The 24,451-nt window shown below is 37.6% G+C and overlaps 1 protein-coding gene across 4 annotated transcripts in view; it reads left to right on the forward strand.

The window, feature by feature from the left end:
- The window catches only part of PSIP1 (PC4 and SFRS1 interacting protein 1), a 51,262-nt gene that overhangs the window by 24,664 nt on the left and 2,147 nt on the right, over positions 1-24,451 (forward strand). The window contains exons 5-15 of one of the 4 annotated variants that reach the window (XR_002731798.3): positions 1,932-2,036; positions 3,085-3,147; positions 9,767-9,863; positions 10,886-10,961; positions 15,529-15,757; positions 16,982-17,100; positions 19,719-19,774; positions 20,404-20,474; positions 20,686-20,791; positions 20,898-21,111; positions 23,253-23,364. Coding sequence is in view for 3 of the 4 variants with exons in the window: in XM_023213114.3 (XP_023068882.1) it covers positions 1,932-2,036; positions 3,085-3,147; positions 9,767-9,863; positions 10,886-10,961; positions 15,529-15,757; positions 16,982-17,100; positions 19,719-19,774; positions 20,404-20,474; positions 20,686-20,787; positions 20,898-21,111; positions 23,253-23,364 (1,244 nt within the window). In the remaining variant the exon portion in view is untranslated. Of the gene's footprint in view, positions 1-1,931; positions 2,037-3,084; positions 3,148-9,766; positions 9,864-10,885; positions 10,962-15,528; positions 15,758-16,981; positions 17,101-18,481; positions 19,056-19,718; positions 19,775-20,403; positions 20,475-20,685; positions 20,792-20,897; positions 21,112-23,252; positions 23,365-24,451 lie in introns of those variants that run through there. The other 3 variants (XM_023213114.3, XM_023213116.3, XM_023213115.3) reach the window with 3 other exon arrangements.

The raw sequence follows: 24,451 nt of genomic DNA on the forward strand, positions 1-24,451 counted from the left end.
GGGTTTCACCGTGTTAGCCAGGATGGTCTCGATCTCCTGACCTCGTGATCCGCCCGTCTCGGCCTCCCAAAGTGCTGGGATTACAGGCTTGAGCCACCACGCCCGGCTTATAAATGTCCTCTTTTTAAGACCTGAGGTCCAAAAATTGGGAAGAGCATGAGTAAACCTAAAGAAGGGTGGTGGCAACAAAGTGGAAATTCTGCAGCTTTTTAGCCTTTTTTATTTTATTTTTATTTATTTATTTATTTTTGAGACGGAGTCTCACTCTGTCGCCTGGGCTGGAGTGCAGTGGCGCAATCTCGTCTCACTGAAGCCTCCGCCCCCCCGGGTTCAAGCAATTCTCCTGCCTCAGCCTCCCGACTAACTGGGATTACATGCGCCTGCCACCATGCCTGGTTAATTTTTGTATTTCTAGTAGAGACAGGATTTCACCATCTTGGCCAGGCAAGTCTTGAACTCCTGACCTTGTGATCCACCCGCCTCAACCTCCCAAAGTGCTGGGATTACAGGCATGAGCCACCATGCCCGGCCTAGCTTTTTACTCTTTTTTTTTTTTTTTGAGATGGAGTCTCGCTCTGTCGCCCAGGCTGGAGTGCAGTGGCCGGATCTCAGCTCACTGCAAGCTCCGCCTCCCAGGTTTACGCCATTCTCCTGCCTCAGCCTCCCGAGTAGCTGGGACTACAGGCGCCCGCCACCTCGCCCGGCTAGTTTTTTGTGTTTTTTAGTAGAGACGGGGTTTCACTGTGTCAGCCAGGATGGTCTCGATCGGATCCGCCCGTCTTGGCCTGCCAAAGTGCTGGGATTACAGGCTTGAGCCACTGCGCCCGGCCCGCTTTTTACTCTTAAACCTGTAAATTTTATGTCTTCACATGTGCCATGCTTTTTCTTAGAGAACTTTTTAGATACTGTTCTATCTGTAACATAGAAATCTTTCATTGAAGCTCCAAGGCCACATTAAATGATCATAAGTGACTTCATTACCTCCAAGTACTTACTTGTTAATGGATTCATCAAACCATATCATAATTGTTTCTGTACTTGTCTGTACCTGCTACAGAGTTATGTTGCCTCTGTGAACAAAGGTTAATGTCCTGTGTGCCCAGCATGTACACCTGTGAGAAGAATAGCTAATCACTAAGTATTTGTTGAATGGCTACATGGTTTCTCATCATTATTGCCTTGACTGTGTAATGGGAAGACATCTGTCTAAGAGACGGAATTGATTGTTTTCTGAAACTTAATGTCTTGTAATTTTCTTTTCATTTTTTTTTTGGAGACAGAGTCTTGCTCTGTCACCCAGGTTGGAGTGCAGTGGTGCAATCTTGATCTTGGCTCGCTGCAACTTCTGCCTCCTGGATTTCAGCTAAACTCGTGTCTCAACTTCCTGAGTAGCTGGGATTACAGGCGCATGCCACCATGCCTGGCTAATTTTTGTATTTTTTGTAGAGATGGGGTTTCACCATATTGGCCAGGCTGGTCTTGAACTCCTGACCTCAAGCAATCCGCCTGCCTCAGCCTCCCAAAGTACCGGGATTACAGATGTGAGCCACAATGCCTGACTACGTTTTGTAATTTCTCTTGGATCATTTATCCTGTGATTGCACCTTTATGGTCTTCTTTATCTTCCAAATTGCCACGCCTTGTCAGCATATAGTCTTAGAATTTTTTTATTTTTTGAGACTGCGTTGCAGAGGCTGGGGTACAGTGGTGTGATCATGATTCACAACAGCCTCGACCTCCTGGGCTCAGGCTGAGGAGGAAGGATGCCTTGAGCCCAGGAATTGAGGCTTCAGTGAACCACAGTTGCACCACTGCCTCCAGCCTGGGTGATAGAGTGAGACCCTGTCTCTAAAAAAATAAAAATAAAGAATTGCATATATTATTGGGGTAAAAACTTATTTTGTAAAATTAATAGAGTTGATTGCTCACAGGCAGCAACTAAACAATCAAATGCATCATCTGATGTTGAAGTTGAAGAAAAGGAAACTAGTGTTTCAAAGGAAGATACTGACCATGAAGAAAAAACCAGCAATGAGGTATGTTCTATTTCTCCTGACATTTTAAACCCATTTTGTTTCAAGGAACAAATAATGAAATAAGTTGGCCATGATTATTAGTAAGTAATTTTTAAAGTACTTGAAAAGTGAATTAGAAAATATTTAAGGCTTATTTCCTTGTGTAAGTATTAAATACAGTATTGCTAAACAATTTGTGCATCTTTAAGATGCATATATGTTATTATTTGACGTGATTTTTATGCGTAAAACATGAAGTACAACTATAGGGTGTGGAAGTGTTAAGGAATTTTTTTTTTTGGAGACAGAGTCTCGCTCTGTCGCCCAGGCTAGAGTGCAGTGGCCGGATCTCAGCTTACTGCAAGCTCCGCCTTCCGGGTTTACGCCATTCTCCTGCCTCAGCCTCCCGAGTAGCTGGGACTACAGGCCCCCGCCACCTCGCCCGGCTAGTTTTTTTGTATTTTTTAGTAGAGACGGGGTTTCGCCATATTAGCCAGGATGGTCTCGATCTCCTGACCTCGTGATCCGCCCGTCTTGGCCTCCCAAAGTGCTGGGATTACAGGCTTGAGCCACCGCGCCCGGCTGTTAAGGATATTTTTTAAAGGGAAGTATTGTGGGATGAATGTACTGGAAAGAGCATTAGACTAAATTTTTTAAAACTTAGATTGATGTCCAACTGTATATGATCTGTGTGTAAAGATTACTCATTTAGCCCTTCTAGGCCTCATGAAGTGGTTGTTAGATGATCTTCAAAGTCCTAGCCACCCTTTAAAATTCACAATCCTAAAATTCAGAATTCTAGTGTAGAAAAAGTAGTTTTATAAACGTAAATAGACAAACTTCCTGGTGTACTAGCAAGCATGACTTTTATATTTGATCTGACAGAGGAAATGCATTTTTCTCACTTTATAATGTTGAGACATAATGTTTATAATTTCAGAACTCTGCAGAGCAAAACAAATTTCCCCAGTGCTTTTAGTTAAACGTGCTTGTGACTTTTAGTTTAAGAAGGTTTCTTTCATTCCTGGAATGATTTATTCAGTATTCAGTTTTCTTTTTTCTTTTTTAGGATGTGACTAAAGCAGTTGATATAACTACTCCAAAAGCTGCCAGAAGAGGGAGAAAGAGAAAGGTAATTTCACTGACTTTCTGTGATCTGAAAAGATCTGAAAAGATCAACCACAGGGATCTGAAAAGAATTTTTATTTCAGTTGGGTTGAGGGAGAGTAGATATAATGAAACTTTTAAATTTCAGCTTTTATTCTAAACCCTTTAATTTTTTATGGGTTATGTTTTACTTGGCAAAACTATCTGTGTTTCTTTCTTAGTGATGTAGCACCTTTAAAATAACTTGAGTGGTAAAGGAAATGAAATGCACCAGTTTTCATTTATTTTAATGACTCTGCTTCAGTTTCTCTAAAATGGCTAGAAATACATACTCGAAGGTTGTGGAGGATGAAATGATTTAACATATGTAAAATGTTTATGCTAAATCCTGGTACCTAGACACTAGTAAGTGCTATGTAAGTGTTGTCCATTATGTTTTTGTTATTGTTACTTTACAACATTCTTGTGAGAAATGAGTGTGAGTGACAGTGCAAGATTAGGTACATAGTAGGCTTTTAATTAATATGAAATTTTCCTTCCATATACGAAGTTTTGTTCACACCCTTTTCTGACCTATTTATGTCTTGAATTATTATTATATACCAAAGATACAAAGAAAACCAATAGTTCAGTATCTCGTGAGGAGGTAAACTGTGAAAATAAATAATTATAGTGGCTTATTTGCTGTGTAGTATGGGTTGGAGGTGATGTGATAACAGGATTTTTTTTTTTTTTTTGGGATGGAGTCTGGCCCTGTCGCCCAGGCTGGAGTGCAGTGGCCAGCTCTCAGCTCACTGCAAGCTCCGCCTCCTGGGTTTACGCCATTCTCCTGCCTTAGCCTCCCTAGTAGCTGGAACTACAGGCGCCCGCCACCTCGCCGGGCTAGTTTTTTTTGTATTTTTTAGTAGAGACGGGGTTTCACCGTGTTAGTCAGGATGGTCTCGATCTCCTGACCTCGTGATCCACCCGTCTCAGCCTCCCCAAGTGCTGGGATTACAGGCTTGAGCCACCACGCCCAGCCTGATAACAGGATTTTAAAATACAGGCAGAATTTTATCAGGCAGATGAAGGAGCAGGGAAGGACACATGAAGCAATTTGAATAGCATATACAGACACATAGCAGAAATTCCGTTTCAAGCATCTTGAGTATTGTATTTCAGTATTAACACACCATAAAGTTTGAGGGAATAGGTACCAAAAAAACCTGATGTTGTCCTAAAGACCTTGGAACTTGCAGAAGTGATGGGAAATGATTGAATTATTTCAAATTTTAGATACCTCCTTTAAAAAAATTTTTTTTAAGAGATAGGGTCTTGCTCTGTCACATAGGCTAGAGTAGTGCACTGGTGCAATCACACCTCACTGCAGCCTCAAACTTTTGGGCTGAAGGGATTTTCCCATCTTACCTCCCTAATAGCGGGGACTACAGAAGTGTGCCACCACACCCGGCCTTTTTTTTTTTGTTTTCCTGAGACGGATCTCACTTTGTTGTCCAGGCTGGAGTGAAGTGGAGTGATCTTGGCTCACTGCAACCCTCCACCTCCAAAGTTCAAACAGTTTTCCTGCCTGGGCCTCCCGAACTGGGATTACAGGCACACACCACCATGCCTGGCTAATTTTTGTGTTTTTGTGGTGATTTGTTTTGTTTTGTTTTGAGATGGATTCTCACACCGTTGAACTAGCTGAAGTGCAGTAGCACCATCTAGGCTCACTGCAACCTTCACCTCCCAGGTCCACGTGATTCTCCTTCCTCAGCCTCCCGATTAGCTGGGATTATGGGTGCACACCACCATGCCCGCCTAATTTTTTTGTATTTTTAGTAGAAATGGGGTTTTACTATGTTGGCCAGGCTGGTCTTGAACTCCTGGCCTCAAGTGATCCACCCACCTTGGCCTCCCAAAGTGCTGGCATGAGCCACCGCGCCCGGCTAATTTTTGTGTTTTTAATAGAGACATGGTTTCACCATGTTGGCCAGGCTTGTCTTGAACTTCTGACCTCAGGTGATCCGCCCATCTCAGCCTTCTGAAGCACTGGGATCATGGGTGTGAGCCACCGGGCCTGGCCAAATTTTTTTTTTTTTTTTTTTTAAATAGACATAGGGTTTTGCTATGTTGCCTAGGCTTATCTCAAACTCCCAGCCTCCAGTAATCCTCCCAAAGCACTGGGATTACAGACATGAGCCTCTGTGCCCAATGTGATGCCTCATTTTTTTCTTTTTTTTTAATATAAATTTGATTTTTTTTTTGGATATAGAGTCTCATTCTGTCACCCAGACTGGAGGGCAGTGGCGTGATCTCAGCTCAGTGCAACCTCTACCTCCTGGGTTCAAGCAATTCTCCTGCCTCAGCCTCCTGAATAGCTGGGATTACAGACGTGCACCACCATGCCTGGCTAATTTTTGTATTTTTAGTAGAGATGGGGTTTCACCATGGTGGCCAGGCTGGTCTCAAACTCCTGGCCTCAAGTGATCTGCTCACCTCTTGTCTCCCAAAGTGCTGGGATTACAGGCGCCCGCCACCATACCCAGCTAATTTTTTGTATATTTAGTAGAGATGGGGTTTCAGTATGTTGGCCAGGCTGGTCTTGAACTCCTGACTTCGTGATCCGCCTGCCTTGGCCTCCCAGAGAATGCATCTTTTTTTTTTTTTTTGAGACGGAGTCTTGCTCTGTAGCCCAGGCTGGAGTGCAGTGGCCGGATCTCAGCTCACTGCAAGCTCCGCCTCCCGGGTTTACGCCATTCTCCTGCCTCAGCCTCCCGAGTAGCTGGGACTACAGGCGCCCGCCACCTCGCCCGGCTAGTTTTTTGTATTTTTTAGTAGAGACGGGGGTTTCACCGTGTTAGCCAGGATGGTCTTGAACTCCTGACCTCGTGATCTGCCCGTCTCGGCCTCCCAAAGTGCTGAGATTACAGGCTTGAGCCACCGCGCCCGGCCGAGAGATGGGATTTAACAGCACTTAAAGAGGTTAAGTTGATGGTTGATGAGAAGTGGGTGGTGAAGGCGGGGGGCAGAATCTAAGGTGGCTCCAAGGTCTTCACTTGAATAACTAGTTACTGGGAGTGCAGAGGATGTTGGTTTGGAATCACAGGCATGAGTAAGGGGAAGGTGAAGCACCTGTGGGAATTGGAGTGAAGAGACACATATTTTGTATATATATTGTTGTGGCACCAAAAAGAAGATGTAAGTTACAGATGCAGTCTCTGGCATGAAGACAGGGTAATAGATGAGGTCAAAGGAGAATTGTTTATTGAGAGGATGCAGAAACCAGAATCCTGAAGGAATATAATGGGGGGGGGGAGGTTGCTCTGTGAAATTATGGCTGAGAATGAACTGTCAAGAGAAAATCTAAGAGGATATCAAGCTAAACAAGGGAAGGGAGAATGTTCCAGAATGAAGAAGTGGTCAGTAATGTCCTGATTTAGAGAGGGTCCCAGTAAGATACTTGCCAAATAGGCTCCTCTAGGATACTTTCAGGTGAACTCCATTTAGTTGAATGGTAAGGACAGAAACTAGATTAAGGGGTTAGAGAATAAATGTTTAATGGTAAAGTTACACTGTGCTTTTGAAATCTTTGAAGGAAAGGAGAATGTGGCAACTTAATAGGGGTTTTCATGGCTAAGGAAAAAGTGTTAAAATGACAAAAGACAGTAGATGCCCTAAGACTTTTTCTTTGCCAAATTTGGAAAGATCGAAGATGTAGAGTCAGTATAAATTATTTTACATAAATATGTGTTGGATGAGAGAATGGAGGGGACATTTGAAGGAATTGACTTAACAAGGAAGAGATGGATGTTACAGTCTCTTTAACACTGAAGGGGAGGGATGAAAGAGGCTCTGAAAATTTCTTGGGACACTAGGAAATTAAGGGAATTCCTTTCTATGGCCCTTACTCCCTTCTGCCCTACCCACATCAAAGCAAGACTTTGGATGTGGTATAAGTCAGGAAGAATAGATTGAGTGTTTATGCAGCTGTTGATGGGAGAAGGAGACCTCATCAGAGAGGGTAAAGTGACTTTGAGATCTCAGCCGAGATTGCATAAAATGAATGCATGTTTGTACTTTTTTTTTTTTTTTTCCAGCAGGCCTCAGCAGCTGGGAATAATAGAACAGAGAAGGCAGAATTGTGTAGTAACCTCTTTCTTGAGGATTTGTGGGACAGATATAGCAAGACAAGGATGTGGAGGACTTATGAATGCATTTGAATGGTAATCCCATGAGGTTTTTGTGTGCGTGTGAGGTGGCGTGTTTTTAGTTAAGATCAAGGAAGCTGTTAGAGCTAGAAAGTGGGGTTAAAAATGAAGAGAAAATAAATTAAAGGGTTAGAGGTCTCAGAGCAAGTAACATATGGAAGAAATAAATCTGTAGTCAGTAGTGTAAAATATTTGCATTTAAGATGTTTAAATATTTAAGCATATCCTAAGAGTGGAAAGAACTTTAAATATGTGTATTTCATATAACTTCATTGGTCCTTTCTTTAGATAAAATATTTCTGATTTTATTTTCATGAGGAATGGTTCTGACTTGCATGATTTTGGGCGAACACATATGCATGGTAGGGCTGATCTCTTAGTGTTAATATATCTTTAATTATTATTGATGAACTTGTTACGCTTATTGGTACCTCCTCAGAAACCATCTCTTCTACCTGTAATTCTTTTTTTTTTTTTTAACTTTTTTATTTTTTTCTGAGATGGAGTCTTGCTCTGTTGCCCAGGCTGGAGTGTGGTAGCAGGATCTCAGCTCATTGTAATCTCCACCTCCTGGGTTCAAGTGATTCTCCTGCCTTAGCCTCTTGAGTAGCTGGGATTACAGGCGCCTGACTTATTTTTGCATTTTTAATAGAGATGGGGTTTCACCTTGTTGGTCAGGCTGGTCTTGAACTCCTGACCTCAAGTGATCTGCTCTCCCCAGCCTCCCAAAGTGCTGAGTGGGATTACAGGCATGAGCCACGGCGCCCAACCCTACCTATAATTCTTATTCAGTGTCTTGATTTATTTCCAAAAGCAGAAAGTTAAGTGAAGAGTGTCTTCTTTGCACCAAAGAATTGATCAGTTATAATTTTAGCCAAATTATGCCCTTTTCTCAGTAGGAAAAGAGCTCTCAGTCTTGAGTTACTAAGCTTTGTTACCTGGGGAGCTTTTTAAAAACACAGAATCCTGGTTCCCTGACTCAGAGCTATTGAATCAGGATTGGGGCAGGTCAACTTTGTAAGTTCTTAAAACTCTAGAAATAAAAACTGAGCTAATAATACTCAGGAATTTTCAGTGTTCTCTGAGAACAACTCAAGGGTTACCTTAGATGAGTTTTAATAATACTTTTAATATGCTTCATTATGTTTCAGTTATTAAAAGAAATGTTTAAAAACGTAATAAAGAAATGGATACATTCGTAGAAGTGGAATTGCCATATAAAGGTTTTTTTTTTGTTTTTGTTTTTTGAGACAGTCTTGCTCTGTCACCCAGGCTGGAATGCAGTGGCATGAATCTCGGTTCACTGCAACCTCTGCCACCTGAGTTCCAGCAATTCTCCTGCCTCCGTCTCCCATGTAGCTGGGATTACACGTGTGCACCACAAGCCTGGCTAATTAATTTTTTGTATTTTTAGTAGAGAAGGGGTTTCATCATGTTGGCCAGGCTGGTCTCGAACTCCTAACCACAGGTGATCCCAATGGTGGGATTACAGGTGTGAGCCACTGTGTCCAGCCCTATATAGAGATTAGCACATTCTATATTGCCAATACTCATTCATAATTATGCTCTTTATCATAAAGTATTTATTGGTACCAGCTTATTGATCATTGATAGTCAATGTATGAATGCTTCTCCGCCTGCTTACCAACACTGGGCATTATGTTTACAAATCAAATCATTGATGAAAAGGCAATTTTTAATTTTTTTAATCAATGAGATTGGATTATGCATGTTTTTGAGTGCCTTGCTTATATCTTTAGTGATACAGTTAATGCTGAATTCTCAAGAGTTGGGGGAGAGGGGAAAGGAGCCCATCTCCTGTGGTCTCTCTCTTTCCTCCTCTTGCAGTTATGATCAGTACCAACTGCTGCCTCATGTTTACATTTCGTTTCTAATTTGTGGTTATTAACCTTTGTTCCATGCTAATGCTTAAATCAATAATACTGATTCTCTTTTGAGGCCATTCTCTCCAGGAGAGTCATACCAGCAATTATCAAAGGGCATTAGAGTTTGCAAATGGTCAGGGGATTCCTTACTGTATGCTGTAGTAAATCCCTTCTTATGGGAAATTAGAATAACTCCTAGAGGAGAACTGTTAGGTCACAGTCTCAGTTTAGAAATAAAACATGTCTATATGAACGAAGAATTAGAAAAAGCAGTGTGTTAGTTGCAGTGTAATCACATACTTTGTTCTCCATATTGCATCAAGAATATTAGCTTTATTTTTACAAATGACTTCATTTCTAAGAAGTTAATTTTTAAGAATTGTTCACTAGAGTTATAAACTAAGTTTGAAGATGTTACTCTGATTGTTGAAAAATAACAAAGATCATATAGCAGTTATATCTGTACTTGAATTCACGTTACCGTAGACTGGCATATTTTTGCCATGGAATTAAACTTTATGAGTGCCTACTATTTGCTAAATAAGTTAATTAAATTTTTGTAATTCAGGCAGAAAAACAAGTAGAAACTGAGGAGGCAGGAGTAGTGACAACAGCAACAGCATCTGTTAATCTAAAAGTGAGTCCTAAAAGAGGACGACCTGCAGGTAGGATTACTGATGTTTAAATATCTGTTTGGCTTGTGATTAATATTCCAGTCCATTTAAAGTGTTGCTGCCTCAAATATTTTGGAATGAAGCAAATAGGCAATTGATTGTGTGTAATATACAGATTTCAAAGGAGATAAACATGATTTGTGCTCTGTTTCAAAGTATTTAAATTTGAAATAAACTTTGCTTTATCTCTGTTATGTTTTCCCTAAATAGTGGTCAGAGAGGCTATGGTGAGGTTAAAATTATCATAAATAATGGGTTTATTTTACCTTTCACTTAAGAGTCATAAGATTTCAAAATGGAGTTATAATCAGAGAGTGAGAAATAGCATTTGATTAAAGGCATTAATATTTTAAATTTTTGCGTTCTCTGTTGATAGGGATTTTGATTTTTCCAGTATGCAGCTCTGTAAAAGTATTTTCTTAATTTGGCAAATTGGAAATATTTTGGAAAGATCTTCCTAATACAAAGTAAAACAAAACCAAAATTGAATTTTTTTCTACTTTTTACTAGGATTCTTACTGAAAATGGTGGGTAAGATGAGTAATACCAAGAAAAGAAAAAAAATTTTTATTTACATAATATTTTGGAGTTTAATATTGTAGTGGATAAAATAGTGCTAGGAAACTCAGTGAATTCTGATATGAACTTCCAAAGATATGTAACTGCATAAGTAATATTATATATAATATGTATACGAATATTAAATATAAATGTGCTGCTTCCTATTCTAAAGTTGAATTTTGTGACATTACTGTCAAAATGATAGAGAAAAATGTTTTAAGCCCTCTCACTCATAATAAGGACAAATTGAGGATTACTCAGTTTACCTCTTTATACATTTTTTGTTGTTGCTCATTTGAACCATGGTGGGGAGGTGTTTTTTAAATTTAGCAATAATTGTATCTAATAAGCTACTCATATTATATAGTATGTATCATTTCTAATATTTATATCAGATTTGTATCTTAACTAGAAACTAGTAGTTACTGATTTTTTCTCCATGTGTATATTAGCTACAGAAGTCAAGATTCCAAAACCAAGAGGCAGACCCAAAATGGTAAAACAACCCTGTCCTTCAGAGAGTGACATGTGAGTTTATTTTTAATGTATAATTAGTTATGCAATAAATGAGACATTTGACTTTAAACAAGCACATATCTCTGCGTGATCAGTTTTCTCTTACAGGATGTTTGTTATTTTGATATTTCTTAAAATTACAGAAAAAACTGGAAAAATTTTGTAAAGTAAAAATTGGTAAGGAATGGCTGTTTATCATTTCATTAATTAAGACTTTTGGGTATATCAATTTATATAGATACTTAGATAATACAAGGTAAAATATATAATAGAGAAATTGGGCAAGATGGTATGTTTCAGGAATTTTAGACATAATATATTTGAAGCAATGTCAAAAAAAAATTTTTTTTTTTTAAGATGGGGTTTCACTCTGTCACCCAGGCTGGAGTGCAGTGGTGCAGTCACACACTGTAACCTCAAACTCCTGAGCTCAAGGGATCTTCCCACTTTAGCCTCCCAAGTAGCTGGGACCACAGGCGTGTGCCACCACACCTGGCTAATTTTTTTTCGTGAGACTGGTCTCATCTTTCCCAGGCTGGTCTCAAACTCCTGGGCTCAGACAATTCTCCCACCTCATCCTCCCAAAGTGCTGGGATTATAGGCGTGAGCCACTGTGGCTAGCCTACAGATCTTTTTTTTTTTTTTTTGAGACGAGTCTCTGTCGCCCAGGCTGGAGTGCAGGGGCCAGATGTTGGCTTACTGCAAGCTCTGTCTCTGTCTCCTGGGTTTACACCATTCTTCTGCCTCAGCCTCCCGCGTAGCTGGGACTACAAGCGCCTGCCACCGCGCTCGGCTAGTTTTTTTTTTTTTTTTTTGTATTTTTTAGTAGAGACGGGGTTTCACTGTGTTAGCCAGGGTGGTCTCGATCTCCTGACCTCGTGATCCACCCGTCTCGGCCTCCCAAAGTGCTGGGATTACAGGCTTGAGCCACCGCGCCTGGCCCAGATCTTTTTTTTTAAATCTCCTCCGGAATAGGTGCTTTATTTAAAAATGGGCTAAAATAATTTTTGTATGTAAATTTAATTTTTAAAGCATTTCAGAATAATTATTCAGTTATCCAGGAAATACGAGTGTTTTTTGTTTTTTTTTGCATTTTTCCTTTGCTGCCTTTTCTACTTGGATCCTTTTTACTTTGGCTTTTCTGGGGCATCTTTGCCAGAAGGAATACAGTATATTTAGACAAAGGAGGACAAAAACTTTTTTATGGCTATTGTGTTAAAGATTTGAAAGGCTTAAGTGGGGTATGTCTATTAAGCATAGATTTACATTGTTTTGAATGAACTGATTATAGAAAATTCTAATTGTAGAACACTATTAGAGAATTGGTATGTGTCAGCCAAAATGTATTTAAAGAGTTTTACTGCCGGTCTGTATTGACTTTGAAAAATAGTGGCACATAACAATATATTGTATACTTGAAAATTACTGACAGAGTGGACTTTAAGGGTTCTCATCACAAAATAAAAATACGTATATGAGGTAGGTAGTACATTAAATAGCTTGATTTAGCCATTCCACAGTGTATACATACATCAGAACATTGTGTTGCACACCATAAACACATAGAATTTTTACCTGTCAATTTTTGAAACTAGTGGCAGAAAAAATACAATATACTTTATTATAGTGGAATTAAGAAATTGGGTACTTAACAGGTGAGTTTGCAGTCATTATTCCCTTGGAAATCTGAAATTCTGCTGGGAAAATATTGTGAGATCCCTCTATTTTGGATATAATTAGTGTTCCCTGATTAGGTCCCAGTTTTCCCTGGGAGTATGCTTCCCACTCCGTTTGTATTCATGGCTTTTGACTGATTCCTCTGGAACTTCTCTACTTTTTCAGTATCATCCTTTGTTGCATCTGAAAAGGTCATTGGAAAATACCGCCCTGCTTATCAGCTGAGCAGCTTTCTCAGCCTACTTTCAGACCATATAATCTGAGGGCCCGGTGTTCCTTTTTAGGAACTTATCCTTATCTCACTTTCTCTTGATGCAGTCTGGTGTCACTTTTGGTAATATAATACTTTTGTATGTGTGTTTAATTCTGGTCAGCTTCCTATGCAATTATTCGTAAGGCTTTTCTCAGACATGCTTATCTTTATATATTTAATAATAGATACTTTGAGTTTGTAAGTTTTTCTGAGAAACCATCCCTCAGGAATCGTTTGTCCATGTGAAGGATTAAGGAAGTCCAGTTTTAATTCTTAAGGATTGCACCTGCAGCTATACCCTTTATTGGGTCTTTGACTCAGGCTATCACCCTGTTCAAAAGTCCTACACCCTTACTTGAAAATAGGCTAATCTTTTTTGAACATATCTCTTGAACACTATCAGATTTATCTTGATGGTCATTTCACACTGCCAGTATTCCATTTTGAAACTTCTTCATCCAAAGCCACAAGTTCATTGAATATATTTTCTTATTTGTGCTACTGTCCAATGGTTTTACCCATTGTATAATAACGTATTAGGGTTTGCAGTCTCCCAGCCCCAAAGCAAGTCACTACATGTTTTAGGTTTTTGGTCCTGGTGTCCGTTTCTCTATTAGTGAGCTTTTTCCTGAGGCAATGGACAACCCTAAAACAGCAGTAGCCTTTACAACATTTATTTCTTACTCAGCTGTACGTAGGCTGAGTGTGAGTTGTAACTACTATTGGTTGTGTATCTGGGCACATACTCAATGGAGTGCAGAACTAAACTGTATAAGCTCTTTTTAAACTTCTGCTCTTCACCATTAGAACACCATGTATCTCTTAGCGTCTGTTTCTTTGCCATGGGTACTGATGTGACACGACAGTAAAATAGAGCCCAGAAGAGCTAAAAACCAACTGACAATCCTCAGAAATGTTTGTTAAAGCCTACTGAAGTATTTGGGGTTGTGTTTACATTAGTCTTTGCTTATATTAACACATATTAAAATACTAAGAAATTTACAAATACAACTTTGCTAGTATCTCTTGAACTACTAAAAAGGGAAATTCTCACAAGTCTGTATTTTATGGAAGAACCACTGGGAAAAGACTCATTGGTAGCAAGCAGTGATAGTCATGTTTATGCAAATTATTTGTTTTGGCACAAAGATTATTTCACACCTTGAAATGATCTTTTTTATGACCTTAGGATAAATTTTTAAAATAAATCCTTAAAGTCACTTTTTAAAGACGTGCTGTATGGTATCCCACTGTATATGTTTTATAATTCTTAAGATCTATGTATTGATACACGATTTTAAAAACATTGTCATCTATTCTTTTGTACATAATGCAAATATGTTGGTTAGGATACATTGTTAGAAGCAGATTTGCTGGGTCAAGTGGTATTTCTATTTTTCATAGCTATTTCCTTCCATACAGGTGTAACATTTTGGGAAAAGTAGTTGGCCAGTATTGTTTAAGAGACACAGAAATGCCTTTTTAAATGGGACTCTAGTCCCATTTTTAGGACACTGATTGTCAGAATATTTACATCAGTGGATATCGTGAAGAAAGCAAATAGTTTCACTTGCATGCTTTTACTTTGATTTATTAAAAGGATGGTTTTAATCCCAGAGAGCCTAAAGTTAAAAGGATGAGACCCATAGGACCATTAGAAAATAAGCATACCCAATGATAATTATGTAATAAAAAGTTTCTAAAGGGTCAAAAGTGAATTTCTTCTCTTTCAACTTAATAGTTCTTAAGTGGTCAAGGAACCACTTGTCTGGAAAGAGGTTAATGGATTTGGAATTCAGATACTGGGCTTGTTATTTGACCTTTTGCATCGTCATTTTCTCATCTGTCAAATGGAAGAGGTTGAACTGAATGATAAGTCTCTTCGAGCTCTCAAATTCATTGATTTAACTGAATAATTTGTGAAAATCTCAATGAAATTCTTTGGACAGTAAAAACATTATAGTTTTAAAACAGCTTATTTGAGCTTTAAGTGAAGTATTTATTTATAAAGGAATTGTTTTGGAAGAATATGTATCAACCATAAAAGTAATTATGTGGTATTTGCATAATTTGATTCTTTTAGAGCCTATTTCTGTAGTATCAACTTGCATAAATATGCAGCAGTAATTAGGATTATTGAGCAGTTTAGGTAGTTTCTCTTGTTTTAGTGGTCTCTGTGAAATTCAGTGATGATGGGAATACTTAGGTGCTAGTCAGCACAGCACTGTCTGAAAACATGCTTAATTGGCTATGTATTTATCATTATATGCTTAAGTTGTGACCTTTTTACCCTGCAAAGAATATTTCTATGAGTTCTAAAATGACCATATTTGATTTCACTTCCGCAATTCCATTTCTCCCAGTGTGTCTACTTTTTAAACATAATTTATTCTTATAAATATGTAGAATTTAAGTTCCATAAGAGCCAGGGATCTGCCTACTTTATATCTTCTAATTTATACCAAAAGGATGTTCTGTGACAGAATTCCTTTTATGATTGGATAGTGAAGACACTCTGTTTTACTTTAGGTTGTTTTAGATTTGCCTTTAAATTAAAAATTATAGCTTACTGATACCTAAAATACAGTTCACTTGACTGGGAGAATATAGTTGAATGACAAATATACATTGTTATGTTCTCTGAAATAGCATTACTGAAGAGGACAAAAGTAAGAAAAAGGGGCAAGAGGAAAAACAACCTAAAAAGCAGCTTAAGAAGGATGAAGAGGGCCAGAAGGAGGAAGATAAGCCAAGAAAAGAGCCAGACAAAAAAGAGGGGAAGAAAGAAGTTGAATCAAAAAGGAAAAATCTAGCTAAAACAGGGGTTACATCAACCTCCGATTCTGAAGAAGAAGGAGATGATCAAGAAGGTGAAAAGGTATAAAGTCTACATATATAAAATGGCTGTTCTATTCTTAGTTTTTATGTATATATTTTTTTCTTTTCTTTTTTTGAGATGGAGTCTCACTGTGTTGCTTAGGCTAGAGTGCAGTGGCGTGATCTTGGCTCACTGTAACCTCTGCCTCCTGGATTCAAGTAATTCTCCAGTCTCCTGAGTAGCTGGAAGTACAGGCATGTGCCACCACTACCGGCTAATTACTGTATTTTTAGTGGAGACGAGGTTTTGCAATCTTGGCCAGGCTGGTCTCGAACTCCTGACCTCAGATGATCCTCCTACCTTGGCCTCCCAAAGTGCTTGGATTACAGGCTCCACACCTGGCTGTTTATGTAGTTCTTAATCTTTACCTAGTTAAGGAGCTTTTAATATTGTGGAGGAAGTCTATAAATATCAGTGGCAGTTAAACTGAATTTGTTAACGTTTTTGAATAGACTTGAATTAGCCATGTTACAAAGCATATTTAAAATGTCTCTTTATTGTCTGTTCTCTCAATTTATCTTACTGTTTTACAATTATGATCTCAAAATTAAGTAAACAGTACCTTTCCAATAACTCCATCTGTCTAGAAAAGGTAGATGAAATGAAATAGGCTGTACCCAGTGAAGACAGATGTTAAAAGAGGTGGATTTATATAGAGATTTTTGTTATTTACCCCCAAGAAATTCTTAACACTCTTCAGGCCTATTGTACATTTTATCAGTGGTATGTAACTTTATTTGGACGCCATAGTGGTTGGGAATCTTCCTAAAGCTGCGTATCCTTTTGTGTAGAAAATAAAATTTTGTGTATAGCCTTAGAGATTTACAGATCCAGGTCATGCAAATCTTTTGTTCGCTTTTATCTGATTTTTGGCTCATTTCTTAATCTTTTAGAAACCAAAAATTTTAAACTGGATAGGTCATGTAGTGTGCTTGTCAGTACTCAAGTGAACTCACTCTGTAGAGAGGCAAACAGAGAGACATACTACATTTTATCCAAAGGACATCACTCCTATAGCCGGGCGTAAAACATGATTATTTCACAGTCATTAATCAGAGTTAAACTTGCAGAGATAGGTGTAATTCAAAGACTCTTTTTAGGTTGCTAATTTGAGTATTCATCCCTTTTTTAAAAACTAGCTGCTGCTTTTCACAAGGTTGTAATTCCGTAAGCACTAGTCACTGACTTTATAGTTAACTGAAACTATCCTAATTCTCAAAACAGAAGAGAAAAGGTGGGAGGAACTTTCAGACTGCTCACCGAAGGAATATGCTGAAAGGCCAACATGAGAAAGAAGCAGCAGATCGAAAACGCAAGCAAGAGGAACAAATGGAAACTGAGCAGTAAGTATTTTTTTTCCCTAAATTTTGGGTTCTTTTTAAAGGCTAGCATGGAATTTTTAAATAATAGACTTTCATTTTCCAGACTTTATGAAGCCTTTTGAAGAAGTGACTTTTCCCATGTGTTAGAAAAATCTTCAGTATATGATGATGATCTTATTTCAGGCTTCATTCTTTTCTGAGAGGATGAAATTGACTCAGGCAGTCACTCTGTAAATTATTTTTGAATTTAAACAAAGTGCAGATAGGATTTGATAGTGGCTTTGCAAGAAGTGTACTCATCCTCTACTATTTGTTTGTATGATATAATACATATAGAAAGGGGGTTGATAATATACTGGTGGAGAAAGAATGCAGGAAATACCCTTATTCACCACACCACCAAGCAGGCCTCACCCTAAAGACCAGCAAAGTAACAAAAGCACATTTGGAAACCCAGGAAGCCAGTAAAAGTAAATCTAAAGGCTGACAGGGTGTACATTATTATATATGTGCAATATAAATCAAATTCAAAGCTGTTTTCTCTTAAATTTTGATAGAGACCATACTTGCCATGGGGAATTTCTTTCCCCTTATTATATAATTTTATTACTAGAAGGAAAAGTAATAGCAATGCTAATAAACAGACTTCCTGTCTTTATTACATTTGCTTTCCTAGTTACCTTTAGACTGTCACTTCTGAGTTCTTTCTCTGACATGCTTTTCTTTCCTCGTGAAGCGTCTTACATTCTGACTAAACTTTGTTTTTTTGTTGTTTTAGTGAGGTGATTTTTAAAACATGCTCTAGGTCAGTAAGACAAAGTTAATCATGAGCAGTGAAACGATTCTTGAATAATTTTGTACTCTTTTTCTTTATATATCTGTAAGCCAAAGTCTTTCTTGACAAGTACAGTGTTTTACTCTGCTTTCTTAGTTTGGAGGATATACAAGTAGTTTTAGCTCCTTGAGGGAGTAATTTAAATAACTTATCTAAAGCTCAAAAATATTATTCCCTCTAATCTGTTAGATTTTAAGCACTTCTGTAAATATTTAAGTTATTCTTTGTCACCTATCATTTTTCTATTCTGTCTTTTCACTGAAAAGCTGTTGGACTGTTTGTTGCTTTTGACTTTATTGTGCTCCCAAAATTAAGATATAAAATTAGTTGTTATTAGTATTATGTAGCCCAACCCTTCTTTAGTATCTTAAAGTTAACTTTATGTATTTCAGTTTCTTTTGAATGTCCTCCAATGTAACTTTCTCAAATTCTAATATTTGTGTTTTCTTTCCTTCTCCTGTTATTACAAAACTTTGTACTTGGACAGTTTTGCTCTGTAAAGCATTTCAGATGCAGCTTGTGTGAAATGCATTATGCAAAATAAAGTTTATTGTATTGTATTCCCAGCCAAACAACATGTAATCTACAGTAATAAAAAATATATCTCATTTTGGGCTCAAAGCATTAATCCAGTTACTGAAAAGAGAATACAAGTGGAGCAAACAAGAGATGAAGATCTTGAGACAGACTCATTGGACTGAATTTCCCCCTTCCCCCCATTGATGGAAGAACGTTCCAGATTCTAAATTGAGGACTTCATTATTAATGGCATTACTGTGTTATGATTGTTAACAAATTTCATGTAAGGTACACACTACATACTAAGGTCGGCCATCATTCCTGTTTTTTTTTTTTTAACCAAGCTTAAAATGAAGCTTTGTGTTTGAAAGTAATAAGCTCAGACGAAGATGGTGGTTGTACATTATTCATTTAGAAAATATAAAAATTCATTTTGTTTTGAAGCTAGTTATTAAACTGGAATAGCAGTTATATCCCCTGAGAATGGGGCCCTTCCCTTGACATTCCTTTGTTGTTTAATTCTTTAGAATCTTAATGTTTTTTTAATCGTGAGAGATTAAACAGTAGTAGACTTGTTAAGAAAAAAATGAAACTGTAACCAAAATTTTAAAATAAAGTTTTTAAAAAAAAAAAAAACTGATTTTTAGATATTTTTTGTTCTTGTCTATTTGAATTGGTTCATATAATATGGCCTGAACTCTAAGCTAAGATACTAGAAATTAAGATTTTAATTTTAAGTGGTGATTTTCATGATTGACAATAAAATGGTACCTTTTAATTTGTGAAATGTTAGTGAATGTTACTGGACGTCATTCAAGTTTGATATATTGGCCAAAATAAAAAAAAAAATGGTATCTTACATCTATTTAACCTTAAAGCTAACTTCAAAACTCATTTATCTACGTGTTACATGCACAACAATTAAATTGGTCTATTTTAACATGCGGCTTTTAAAAAGAATTGATGTAGAAGCCATTAAATATTTATAGGTATTATCTTCCCATTGTGGCCTATTTGTCCAGTGACCCTGAAATCGTTCTTCTAGCAACACACTATGATGTCACAGAAAAGTTAGATATGATTTAATTGAGCATGTTAATTTGAGTTTTGCTTATATTTATGCTATGGAACTGCACCATTCAATTCCGACAGTCAATTCCTTTGCAGTCTAGGTTATTACTTGTTTTAAGGAAAACATTTTTAGTTTTTGCATAGGGATTGTGGGCATTTAGTAATCAGTCACAAAGTTCCAATGTTTTGAAATATTTGTGTTAACATTTGATAGGCAGAATAAAGATGAAGGAAAGAAGCCAGAAGTTAAGAAAGTGGAGAAGAAGCGAGGTTAGTTATTTCACTTTCTAAGATACATAAAATTATACATGGAAAGGAAGTTATATAGACATCTTTTTGTGTATTGGTTTTGGAATCATTTCATACTCATATCCTACAAATACTTTTTCAAATCCCTAATGGGCTTTATATAAATTGCATTGTATTTTAAGCATAATCAAGTGAACTTAAGTTGTCTTTAATGCTCATTAATTATTTGACAGTGTCAAATTTTAGTACACTTGCTGAAAGCTGGATGCTTTCCCATTTCAGACAAATCCCTTGGTTAAACATAAGGAAAAGCAGGTGTTTAGGGACTGGAGAGCAGAGGAGTTATCATATGCAGACTATTATTGTAGAAAAAACGCAGTCAGGTGGTGGTTTTGTGCTTTTACACTGCATGTTGCTTTTCGCATCCAGACGCTAAAAATGGCAATAAGTACTTATTCTTACTTAAGCTGTTGTGTGTATCTGTGAGCTTTACTAAAAAGATTTTAGTAAGAGCTTTACTAATCTTTACTAAAAAGATTACTGAGAACTTTTTTTTTTTTGAGTCCACTAATTCATTATACTTAGCCTATATACAGAAATACTGGTTTTGGAAAAACTGTTCACTGTTTTTCACATATTTTAATTTATAGAAACATCAATGGATTCTCGACTTCAAAGGATACATGCTGAGATTAAAAATTCCCTCAAAATTGATAATCTTGTAAGTGTTTAACTTCATTTAAAACTATAGTACTGCATTTATAGCTTCATCTTTGATTTTCTCACATGATCTTATGAGTATGTAAATTTAAGATAAGGGATAAATTACTGGTCATTTTACACTACCTTATTTTTTTTTTAAGTGATCTTTAGAAACAGATTTTAAGTATTATGATAATTAACAGCTATGAAATTACTGTTTTGTCATGAAGGATGTGAACCGATGCATTGAGGCCTTGGATGAACTTGCTTCACTTCAGGTCACAATGCAACAAGCTCAGAAACACACAGAGATGATTACTACACTGAAAAAAGTAAGTGATTTCAAGTCATGCAGATTCTTTGAATTTTGTCATTACTTCATTTCAAAATTATTTAAATCAATTAGGCAAACAATTATGATGATTGTATATTCTTTTCTCAGATACGACGATTCAAAGTTAGTCAGGTTATCATGGAAAAGTCTACAATGTTGTATAACAAGTTTAAGAACATGTTTTTGGTTGGTGAAGGAGATTCCGTGATCACACAAGTGCTGAATAAATCTCTTGCTGAACAAAGACAGCATGAGGAAGCGAATAAAACCAAAGATCAAGGGAAGAAAGGGCCAAACAAAAAGCTAGAAAAGGAACAAACAGGTATGTGATAAAAAGCCAACAATTTCACGCCAGTTTTTAAACCATTTGCCAGGACTGCTTTTAAAAATGGCTTTGATGCATAGTTTCAGTGTTAATACCACAGAAAAAGTATACATAGGCAAAATGGTGAAAATGTGATGGGCTTATTGAAGGACTAGAGCAGTGTGCATTCAGAACAAAAAAGTCATGTCAGTTTCTATTAGACTTCTAAGGCAGAAACCATTGTTCATGAGGCAGATGACTCTGGATAAACACTTTTAAAAAGCCATCCATCACAATGCCTCCTCATCCCTAGAGGACCCACTTCCTGGTTGCTCAACTGCTTCTGATGTTTTCTTCTCACCTAAAAAGTAAAATAGCATACGGTAGCCTTTTAAAACACAGCATCATAGGTGGCTACACTTGCCATTACTTGTTGCTGCTGACAGGCTAATACAGGTATTCTGATGATGCTGCTGAGTTACCCTGAACAGAATGTATTTTCACTGTATTAATGCCATGTCATATTTTTTACTATAAAGTACTTGCGTGTGAATAAGTTTAAAGACAATGATCTCACTGGTAGCATATAAATTTAGTCAACAATGATGGTGATGCCAAGCAACCACAGATTGTCCATATGGGTCGCTAAGATATACCTTTGCTTTCTAATGGTTTTAAATGTACACAAACTTTCATATATGAAATTAAGATTGTGTGAAATTACCTTTAGGCTATGTTTATAGGTGTGTACAAAACATAAACTAATTTCATGTTTAGAGTTGGGTCCCATCTGCAAGTTAAACTCACGTATATTCAAATACTTCCAAAACAATTCTGTACCTTACCTACATTAAATAAGAAAGTCTTTTTTTTTTTTTTTTTTTTTAAGATGGAGTTTCACTCTTGTTGCCCAGGTTGGAGTGCAGTGGTGTGATCTCGGCTCACCAAAACCTCTGCCTCCTGGGCTCAAGCGATTCTCCTGCCTCAACCTCCAGAGTAGCTGGGACTACAGAAATACGCCACCACACCTAGCTAATTTCGTATTTTTACAAATTTACATGGAGAAATTACAGATTTCTCCATGTTAGTCAGGCTGGTCTTGAACTCCCGACCTTGGATAATCCACCCGCCCCGGCCTCCCAAAGTGCTGGGATTATAGGCATGAACCACTGCGCCCGGTGAGAAAATCTTATAAAGCACTTAGATGTGTAGCATATATGTAAAGCACTCAACCTTAGCTTCTTTTTTCACTAACTTTTAGTAGTAAATCCTGCTAGTATTACTAACAGTAGTTATTTTCATTTGTATTAGTAAAAATTTATAACATACACAAATAGAAATAACTTCCCATATCCCTGTCATCCAGGTTTGGTAGTTCAGTTTATGATCATTGTGCTTTTGTAGCCCAAAACCTTTCTCTGTGCCCCTCTTAAAAGTTGTTTTATGACAAATCCCAGACATATCATTTCACTCATCAACATTTCAGAATGTATGAAGTACTCTTAAAACAGAATCATAATACCATTATCAGCTCCTCCAATCTTGTTATTAAACATCTTAGTGGCAGCTGCTTAAGGTAGAAGCTGGCATTTCAAAAGCGGTTGGTTTTTTGTTTTTTTGTTGTTGTTGCTTTATTGGGGAATAACATGGGTCCCCTTAGAGAATTATTAATATGACTTACAGGAAAACCCCCTTTATTTATTAGGCACAAAAATATCAATTGGAAATACTCCTTTAGCACTTTGTTCTAAAATAATAAATTTTAAAATTTGATTCACATTGCTTTTTCTTAGTAGTAGAATAAATCAATATGCTAAGAATTGTAACACCCTGTAGTCTTCCTGGTAATAGTAACAACCAGAATAACCGGATTAATAATCCACTTCCTGGACCCATAGATACAGTTAACCTGCATTTTATGGTACCTTAGCTACCCAAAGCCTCCGGTGGTGATCCACTCCCCTCTTTTTGATAAAGCATCAAAACCCAATTCTAACATTCAAGAGAGGGCTGTATTACAATGTAATTTCAAATAAAAGAAACTAAGTAGTAGAAACACGAGGGCCATGTTGTATTTTGATTTTGGAACTTTAGTAGACACCTTCAGTTATTACTTTGTAAGTTTTTAACAAAGTTTTTCCATTGGATTCCTTCTCAAGGGTCAAAGACTCTAAATGGAGGATCTGATGCTCAAGACGGTAATCAACCACAACATAACGGGGAGAGCAATGAAGAGAGCAAAGACAACCATGAAGCCAACACAAAGAAAAAGTGAGGAATAGGTTTTAATGGGTCTTGTGTGTTTTATTATTCAAGTTTTTAATCACAGTTCTGTTCCAAGGTTATTTTCAAGGTTATTATTTTGATCACCCAATTCCTGAATTCAGTAAGCAAGTTACAATTCAAAAAGGCAGAAGAGTAAAAACCTTTTACTGACAATGACTTTGCCACTGAATTCAAGGGAATGGAGCTCAATGGGAATCCAGTTAAAAAGAAAATATTTGCTCCTGAACTTCTTTTACTGAGATACTGTTAGTAATGACTTGCATTCACACTTTCTTGAATTGTGAGAGGATAATTGTAAACAGTTAGATGGAGAATCACAGGCTATTTTTTTTTTCTTTTTTTGAGACAGAGTTTCTCTCTTGTTGCCCAGGCTGGAGTGCAAAGGCATGATCTTGCTCACTGCAACCTTCACTTCCTGGGTTCAAGTGATTCTCCTGCCTCAGCCTCCCCAGTAGCTGGGATTACAGGCTCCTGCCACTACGCCCATCTAATTTTTGTATTTTTAGTAGACAGGAGGTTTCACCATGTTGGCCAGCCTGACCTCAAACTCCTGACCTCAGGTGATCCACCCACCTCGGCCTCCCACAATGCTGGGATTACAGGTATGAGCCAACACACCCGGCCATCACAGGCTTTTTTAAATTTATTTATTATTATTATTTTTATTTTATTAATTTTTTTTTTGAGACCGAGTCTTGCTCTGTCCACCAGGCTGGAGTGCAGTGGCGCTATCTCGGCTCACTGCAAGCTCCGCCTCCCGGGTTTACGCCATTCTCCTGCCTCAGCCTCCCGAGTAGCTGGGACTACAGATGCCTGCCACGGCGCCTGGCTTTTTTTTGTATTTTTAGTAGAGACGGGGTTTCACCGTGGTCTCGATCTCCTGACTTTGTGATCCGCCCGCCTCAGTCTCCCAAAGTCCTGGGATTACAGGCGTGAGCCACTGTGCCCGGCCACAGGCTTTTTAATACCCACCCTAAAATAGGCTATGGAGCCATAGTTGAAGTCTTGGTTTGTTCCACTGGTGTATTTGAAGGACTTTGAAGCATCCCTTCTTTTTTTTTTTTTTTTTTTT

Source organism: Piliocolobus tephrosceles, chromosome 14 (genome assembly GCF_002776525.5).
Source record: "Piliocolobus tephrosceles isolate RC106 chromosome 14, ASM277652v3, whole genome shotgun sequence".
Classification (NCBI taxonomy): Eukaryota; Metazoa; Chordata; class Mammalia; order Primates; family Cercopithecidae; genus Piliocolobus; species Piliocolobus tephrosceles.